This window comes from Gekko japonicus, unplaced genomic scaffold, assembly GCF_001447785.1.
Source record: "Gekko japonicus isolate JY-2015 unplaced genomic scaffold, Gekko_japonicus_V1.1 scaffold2524, whole genome shotgun sequence".
Classification (NCBI taxonomy): Eukaryota; Metazoa; Chordata; class Lepidosauria; order Squamata; family Gekkonidae; genus Gekko; species Gekko japonicus.
Genome location: NW_015161481.1, coordinates 84,008 through 93,104, shown reverse-complemented (window position 1 = coordinate 93,104; position 9,097 = coordinate 84,008). Strand labels below are relative to the sequence as shown.

General features: G+C 50.2%; 1 protein-coding gene across 1 annotated transcript in view; it reads right to left on the bottom strand.

The window, feature by feature from the left end:
- The window catches only part of QSOX1 (quiescin sulfhydryl oxidase 1), a 144,671-nt gene extending 137,283 nt beyond the window's left edge, over positions 1-7,388 (bottom strand). The window contains exons 1-2 of the mRNA XM_015429156.1: positions 7,251-7,388; positions 6,568-6,774 (exon numbers count right to left, since the gene is read on the bottom strand). Coding sequence (XP_015284642.1) covers positions 6,568-6,774; positions 7,251-7,388 — 345 coding nt within the window. The remainder of the gene's footprint in view (positions 1-6,567; positions 6,775-7,250) is intronic.
- Between the last annotated feature and the right edge of the window lie 1,709 nt (positions 7,389-9,097).

Sequence of the window (9,097 nt, the reverse complement as noted above, 5' to 3'; positions counted from 1 at the left end):
CATCTTGTTCTTGCATTGGAGAGTTCAGTCGGTAACCTAGGACTTGCTTGTCCTCAGTGCACAGAAATTAGATCAATCTGATACCATACATATTTTTAAGAAATGGTTTGGAAAATATTTGAACACCTTATCTTAAAATATTTTATTCATCATGTTAAAATAAAATGTTGCAGCAAGGGGGGGGGGTGCTAGGTCAGCCGTTTCCGCCAGGGGCAGCAGGTCTGAGTGCTTCTGGGCAAGAAATCCCAGATGGCACTCCAGACTCCCCCCTGCCGTCTCCCCCACCAACTGTGCGCCCTCTCAGCTGTGGAGTCCCTTTGTGAGCAAAAACGCTACTTTGAGAGCTGCTGGCATGGAGGTTGTGAGCCAGCTGTTTGGCTACTGCTACTCCTGAGCATGGGGTCCCGAAGAGTGAACAACAACAACTCCTGAGCTGGTTATATCCTTCCTGAGCTGGAGGCTAAAAAACTGAGCTAGCTCACACGAACTCAGCTTAGAGGGAACATTGCCCACCAGCCCCCCCCCCACCTAGAGTTTCCAGGTCTCCCCTGGCCACTGGCAGGAAATGGGGGGGAGATAGGGTTGCCAGCCCCAGGTTGGGAAACTCCTGGAGATTTGGGGGTGGAACCTGAAAAAGGCAGGGGGACCTCAGTGGGGCGCAACGCCACAGAGCCCACCCTCCAAAGCATCTGTTTTCTCCGGGGGAACTGACCTCTGTAGTCTGGAGATGAGCTGCATTTTGGGGGTGGAGCCTGGGGAGGACAGGGGGACCTGAGTGGGGCCCAGTGCCACAGAGCCCACCCTCCAAAGCATCTGTTTTCTCCGGGGGAACTGATCTTTGTCCACTCTGGATTTGTAACCTTTTAGTGGAAAATGCTGATGTGATAGGGTTACCAATTCCAGGTTGTGAAATTCCTGGAGATTGGGGGGGGGGGGAACCTGGGAATGATGGGATTTGGGGAACTCACCTTTGTTGTCTAGTTCCAGGATATCCCGGGGCCCCACCTGGAGGAGGGCAACCCTCAGCTGGCTGCCGTGGCCTCAGACAGGACAGATATTAGCAGTAGGCATTGGCAACTGAATTGTCTCTAGACCACACGGGAACATCCAGCTGCTAATGGTTTGTTTATTTATTTATTTGCTAGTTCAGTTGATACCCCGCCCTCCCCGCAAAGCAGGCTCAGGGCGGCTTACATAAAAATGATTGCTATAGCGTCACATGATCCAGCTGAATGTGGACACAGCGTGTGCCCCGACCTGGATAGCCCAGGCTAGCCAGATCTCATCCGATCGCAGAAGCCAAGCAGGAGTCAGCCTGGGCTAGTATTTGGATGGGAGGCCACCAAGGAATACCAGGGTCGTGACACGGAGGCCAGCAAAGGCAGACCACCTCTGAATGGCTCTTGCCTTGAAAACCCCATGATGGGGGACTTCCGGTTGATGGTGGCGTGCTCACGGACTCACCTCCCGGACCTCCCGGGGGTGTCTCCGTGTTCCGGCAGAGGGAGGGGGTGAGCAGGCTCGTTAACCCCCCAGGGGCCCAGCGAAGGGACCCTGGCCAAGGAGCTCTGAGGGGGTAGCCTCTTCAATGGCTGAATGCCAGAGAATCGAGGCTCCCCCTTGCTGCAGTGGTTCATCCAGCCGAGAGACTGAATGGTACAAGTGAAGCTAACCGGGTCAAGCGCAGGAGATCGGGTGTGAGAAATGATGAATGAAGCGGGGTCGGAAGACCAATTATGAACATGAGTTCAATGAGAAACGATTTTTAAAAGAAAAGATGCTCCCTATCCTACGCGGCAGAACGGTAGAAGCGAGCGGGGGAGGGACGCCTCCCAAGCGCATAAATCGTTGAGCGAAAGGGGGGGGGGAGAAGTACAAAGATGAAAAGACTGAATGCAGAAAGCTAGTTGGAGGGTCTCTCTCTTGGGTTTTTAGTCAGTAGTGGGTTCTTTACTTTCTCCTTTATATGTAGTTTTCCCCTCCCTTTTTCTGTTGTAGTTTTTGTAGTGTTAAAAAAAAAAACCAATAAAAAATCCCCTTTGGGGGCTCCAAAAAAAAGAAAAGAAAACCCCATGATGGGGTCGCCATGAGTCAGCGGTGACTTGCCGGCACTGTGCACCACCAGCAATACACTCTGCGTGGGGCTGGCTGCTCTGAAAACTCAGCTGGTGCAATTGCAGCAGCCAGGGTAGCAGCTTGCGCCGGCCTGGGCATCGTTCAAAGCACTGGTGCTCACCTTCAAAGCCCTCGACAGCCTAGGGAGCCATAGGTCCCCTGGCTCCTCTGTGAACCTGCCCACCAGTAAGCTCTTCCAAGGGCTAGCCCTCTAAGACATCTTTATGACCCTTTTCATCCAAGGAGCTCAGGGTGGTGCAAGCAGTTCTCCCTTTCCCATTTTGTCCTCACAACAATGCTGCAAAGTAGTTTTGTGTACGCCCTTACTGCAGGGGTCCCCCCATCTTTTTTGAGCCTGCAGGCGCATTTGGAATTCTGACATGGCATTGTGGGCACAGCCACAAAATGGCTGCCACGGCTTAACCTCAGCAACACAGTGTCAGTCCTTGTGCTGGGCTGCCTGCTGCTGGCAAAGCAACGTTATAAAAAAATCTTCACAGCCAATCAAATCTCCAGTAGACAGTCAGAAGCGTTGCCGGGCAGAAGCCCTACCTGGCCCCGCCCACTTCATAAAAACACTTGGGGAGCTCCAGAAAAGGAATCAGTGGGCAATCTTGCTGCACTCACCAAAGACGGCATCTTCTCCATTGTGACGCCTTGCCTTTGGGACCATCTGTCTGCACTAGGCAAAGACGTTCCTGTTTTCTCAGGCATTTTCAGAATGTTAACTAGAGGTGGGGAGTGCTGTTTTTGTTTGCTTACTATTTTAGTCTCTGACTTTTTTAATAATGGTTTTATTATGCTAATATTCAGATGCCACCGCTTTTACTGGAAATGGTTTTGCTGCCACCAGCGGTTTTAATTTTAGATTACTGCTTGTATCTAATGTCTGCAAACTGTTTTGGGAGGTGTTTTTTGACTGAAAGGGTAGGGTAAGCAATATTTCCGATCAGTATGTCTGCTACACTAGTCATCTTTCACACAAGCATTTGTAAAACAAAACTAAAGCAAATGTCTCATTTTTGTAGTTACAAGTAAATCTGCGTGGGATCAAGGCCCGTGGCTGCAATCCTACACACATTTACTGGGGAGTAAAGCCCTCCTGAACTCAGTGAAAGTTCTCCTGAGAAAATGTACTGGGTGAGACTGCATAATTCACACCTTCACCAAAACATGATAGCAGGGTGAGCAATAGATCGGTACCCATCTTCCTGTTTGGGCACACTGTTCTTTACAGTGCCCAGTTTATGCCCTTTCAGACAAGGTGGAATACTAGCTCAGTGGTGGAAGAGTATGCACCTCGTTCTGCAGGCAAAAGATCTAGGATTGCCAACCTCAGGCGGTGTAAACCAAAAGTGAGACACACCTTGCTAATTTACGTCACAGTTTTTATATTGTTATATAATAAATATGGATTATAGCTTAACTGAGCAAATATAGATACTTGTACATCCAACACATAACTCTTCTGGGTATATAACAAACTAGGCATCTTTGGATGGAAAAAATTCAATAAGTTCTGCTCAGTTGTATTTATGTATTTGAAATAGTTTGTTTCGACCCCGAATGTCCCATCCCCCCCCGGGGTACGGGCCTGCTGGGCAACCCTAAGTGAAGTAATACCATTCTAAGCCAATGGATTTAGAAAAGTTAGGATCTTCCTGGGAATTTCTCCTGCAAGCTGAGTTTAATTTGTGGGGGCTGCAGAGGTCATTTCGGGGGGAATCGCGGGGGATCACAGTTCCCCCGGGTGAGGTACGGGGGGGCACATGACGAAGCCCCGCCCCCTGCTTCCGGCCGCCCCACTTCCGGCCCTCATTCAGCCAGGAGGAGGCAGGAGACGAGGGAGGGTAAGTTGCTTCCTCCCTCCCTCTCCCCACCCCTGCCTGCCTGGGGCCAGGGAGGGCCTTCGCGGGGCTTCCTTGCACTCCCACCGGCCTTGCAGGTCCACCGCCGGGCCCCGTTGGGGGCGGGGTGTGTGGCCTTATGACACACTTCCAGTGATGTCAGGGTGTGTGGCATATGCTAATGAGTTATGCTAATGAGTTCCCCTAGCTCTTTTTTTACGAAATGACCCCTGGGGGGCTGCATACTAAGAGGACCCCCTGCAGCCTATTCCAAGGCACCATCTCCTTTATTATGACTCAACAGTCACTGCAGAGTAGAGTCCTAACTTTGTACATCTGCCTGGTGCTAACTCATGGCCAGGATTAAGCCTTGAGCCACATCCTGGAAATGCCCTTCCCTCTGGCATGTGGGGAAAGCCCTCCTGAATCCACCCTAGACTTGTCTCCCCCTTAGCAATGACCTGTCATAGTGTGGATGTTCTGGTGCAAAAAAATCTCCAGGTCCTTTTTCCTGCTCTGCTGTTTGCAGCTGCTGACACATAATTGTGAATCTTCTACCTCCTTGTGTAACCTAAAGGCCGCCCATTCTCCTACACATTTGTTAAAAAAATAGTAAGTTCCAGCATGAAGGACCTAAATAGGGCAAAAGAACAGAGCAGAGAGCTTATACAAATGGCACACTTAGCCGGTGCAGCTAAGACATCAGGGCTCTCTACGTGGAACCACATGCATGGTAAAGTTGCGTTTCTAAAATTTATTTGTTGAGGATGTGGGGTGGGTGGGAATTTGGCTTGGCAGAACCAGTGGGAGAGAATGGAATGCTTAATTCTTCCTGAACCCCGCCCCCTCCACTGGAAATGTCCACTTTCTTCTTAATCAGGCTTATTTCTGGTCACACAGCCCAGCTAGGGGGGGAAATGTAACCCTTCCTCTCCCTGATGGTTCTCCTAACATTTGCAGTGGAGAGCCAGAAGGTTTGCAAAGGGTTAAGTTCATGTGCACACCCCTGCTGACTCTCTCAGATACCCAGAGTAGCTTTAGAGAGGCCATTTAGCTCTCCAGTATGGTCCTCCTGGCTGAGATGCAAACTTTATTAAAAAAAATGGTTCGGTAACTAGTTCAGGCACGCTGAACATCTTCAGATATGCTTCATACTGAGTAATGCTTTACATCCTAGTGACTGTAACACAATGTTTACAAAATGAACACTATGGTAAATATTTAACTCGAGAAACCTATTTTAAGTATGCTATTTGCATGCATTAAGAGTACATACAGAACCACTCTGTCAGGTTCAGCTGATCCTCAAGAGAACAGACCTAATGACTGTTTCCAAATCTTTTTTCTACATCAACTAGCTTTGCAGGAACGGAAATCTCTGTAAATGCTTGACCAACACCATGGAGTTGACGGTGCTCCAGTCCTCAAAAGCTTAAACTGGAATAAAATCTCAAAAGTGCTATGGAATTCCAATTTATTGAGAAGATTCATTCCCCCTAGCAGGGGGAAAGCAATCAGTGTAATGTCATATCGGGTTACCCTAGACAGGTAGCTACCTACCTATCTAGGGTAACCCGATATGTAGTTCCAGAGTGTTGAGGCAGGATGGAGTGACCAGATGGCTACAAGTTTAAAGAAGCAGAGATTATAGAGGTCGTGGGGGGGGGAGAGCAAGAGAGGGAGGACATGTCTGGGTGTCCCTTTTAAGGGGGGGCTTGGGGGGTGTGCCAGGCTGGTCACATGTCTTGGCCCACCTCCTACTTTGTTGTTGTTGTTGTTCAGTCGCACAGTCGAGTCCGACTCTTCGCGACCCCATGGACCAGGCCCTCCTGTCTTCCGCCGTCCTCTGAAGTGTGCTCAGTTTCATGTTCGTTGCATCGATGACACTGTCTAACCATCTCATCCTTTGCCGTCCCCGTCTTCTTTGACCTTCAATCTTTCCCAGCATCAGGGTCTTCTCCAGGGAGTGCTCCCTTCTCATTGGGTGGCCAAAGTATTTGAGTTTCAGTTTCATTATCTGGCCTTCCAGGGAGCAGTCAGGGTTGATTTCTTTTAGGATTGACTGATTTGATCTTCCTGGAGTCCAAGGGACTCTCAAGAGTCTTCTCCCACTCCTACTAGTCCATCCCAAACACATGCTATTGGCTGGCAGGAAGAGGGGAGGGGAACTAAGGAGTGGTCAATACTGAGAGCTAGTAACTTGGCCTGGAGAGTGACACCTGGATGAAGAGTCACCGAGCTTGGGGTATTGTTTCTTGATGGGCTTAGCCAAGCCTGTTGATGGGAGAGAGATTAGTTTCCAAGCAACCGTGTGTAGAACCTCTCAGTTACGTGTAGTCTTGCAGGTTCTCACAGCAGGCAAGAGGGCAGATAACCTTGAAGAACCAACTGGAACAGCAATGCCAAGGAAGACTTTCTTCTCTTAGGTGTGCATTCTCAACTGGCATCACATTGGGTCACCAAGCAATACAGTCCCTTAAGCATATGTTTGCTTAAGCGCCTTGCAGGGCAACAGTGTCACTATGGTTTGGGCCTCCACTGTGGCATCGTCTACTGGCAACTGTTAGTAGGCCTGTGTTAAGTCCAATTTCCCCAAAATTCTCACACCAGCTAGCATGGCCAGGACATGGCTGATGACCGGCACCAGGTAGGTGTGGTCCTGCAGCACCTTGTTAATTGTGTATTTGTAGTCTGCGCAAATGTGGACGTCCCCATTGGGTTTAATCGGAGTGACTATTGGCGTCTCCGAGAGCACGTGGGATACCGGCTCCAAAACCCCTTGGGCCACCAAGTGATCTAACTCCTCCTCAGTCTTAGGTTTCAGTGCAACAGGGATGCATTGACCCTTGAGCCTTTAGGCCGTACCTTGGGGTTAAGCTGGAGAAAGACAGGGGTGGTGGTGTAACAGCCAAGCGTTCTATCAAAGACAGATGGAAATTCATTGCATACCTGCCAGAAAGCCCTTGGTTCCTGAATTCTAAGGGACCATGCCAGCCCCAACAAACTCATGCACCGGCCCTCAGCTACTAATAAGTCCGACAACCTGTCAAATTGCTGCAACTTGCCCACCCCTTTCATGGCCACCACATTTTCTTGAAAGTCTCTGAGGACAATGCCGGCTGGTTTAAGGCGAGGCCCTCCCCCCGGGCATAGCCTCCTGAGAGTCTCTGCCAAAATTATGGACATGGAAGACCCCGTGTCCAACTCCATCATGCAAGGGGCACCCTCGATTAGCACAGTCACCTTTATTTTTTTTGGGGGGGGGGTGTCCTCGGGCAAGTGAAGTACCTGTAGCGGCTGCACAGACATGGTGTGTAGCTCTTTGGGGTGCAAGGACTCCTGGTGAGTCGCCTGTTTCCTCTGGGTTCCTTTCGAGTGGCAGGCGTATGCGATGTGACCGGCCTTCCCGCAACTCTGACACGTCATGTCCCTGAAGCAGCAAAGGCATGGTTCGTGGAGGTCCCCACAGCTGGTGCAGAGTGTCGGTGAGGCAGTCTCAGCAACACAGCCTGGTTGTGGACCTGACAAAGCAGATGGGTGGGTGTCTCGGTGGACTAGAGGGTGCGTCTGCAGGACCTCCTCGCTGTCGGACATGTCAGAGGCTGAGGAAATGGCGGCCCGGTGCACTGCAGCAGCACAGCGCTCAGTCTTCTGGTGGCCAACCTCCTGGGATTTCTTGAATGCCGCAGCCTCTCAAATTGCCTTTTGGAGGTTAGGGTCCTCCTGGCCGATGAGCTTGTGACAGAGCTTATCGTCCCGTAGCCCAAACACGAACTTTAATTATTATGATGAGTGCTGTGCTGCTACCAAGTCTATTGCATTGGTCTGATTTAATTTGGAGCTCTGTGTCAACGAAGAATCGCTGTGTTCTAAGGGAGGACCCTGTGGGAGCCGCCCAGAGGCCTCACCATGAGTCAGTGGCCGAGGCCGAGGCTGAATCGGCACTAATGAATATCTGCATTCTTTCGGAGTGGTTTTTATTCGTATGGCTAGCAGCACATTTGCCTTGTTTTGCCGATGTCTTCCTCTGCTCCCACAGTTGATGTGCAATTCCCATCTTTATATGTATTGTCTTACCTTGTCCCACAAATAGGTTTACCAATTCTTGGTGAGTTCCCAGAATTACAACTTATCCCTCTTCTGCAGAGATCAGTTCTCCTGGAGAAAATGGCTGCTTTGGAGGGTGGACTTAGAGTTGCCAGCTCCAGGCTGAGGAATACCTGGAGATTTGGGGGGTGGAGCCTGAGGAAGGTGGGGTTTGGGGAGGGGAGGGATTTCAGTGGGATATAAGGAAGAAGAAGAGTTGGTTTTATACCCCATTCTTCTCTGCCCTAAGGAGTCTGAGTGTCAGCTAAGGCTGCCATGGTGTGGAATTTGTGGGTTTCTCTCCTTGTCTCCCTCCTCCCTTCCCCCCTTTTCCCTTCAGCTGTGCGCTGTTATCTGTCCAGTGTCCTTGAAGACTATACTCTGCCTGTTCCTAGTTTCCTGCTGGGAATGTAACCGCTGCTTTTTGCCCGTGTCTTCAGGTGCTTACACATTGTATCAGGGGGTCATGTATGAAGGGGGTATATCTGAAGGTCAAATCATTAGCCTGCCATTCCTGACACACATGCTCATGGTGTCCTGAGTAAGGTAAAGGTAAAGGTTCCCTTGCTCGAAAGCTAGTCGAATCCGACTCTAGGGTTGCAGTGCTCATCTCCGTTTCAAAGCCGAAGAGCCAGCGCTGTCCAAAGACGTTTCCGTGGTCATGTGGCCGGCATGACTAGACACCAAGGCGCACGGAACGCTGTTACCTTCCCACCGAAGTGGTACCTATTTATCTACTTGCAATTTCTTGCTTTCGAACTGCTAGGTTGGCAGGAGCTGGAACTAGAGACAGGAGCTCACCCCGTCTTGCGGCACCCGGGTCTTGAACTGCTGAACTACTGACCTTCCACAGCCTGCAGTTCAGCGTCTTAACCACTTGAGCCACCGCAGCTCCAGGTATATCTCAGAGTACACACAGATATTTCAGATAGGGCAATATCCTAACCATCTAGTATAAAACTGAACTCTTAAGGCTAAGTTACACTTTGCCTTAGTTCGACATCATGGCAAATCACTGTTTGTACCAACACTGTTAGGACCCCAACCAG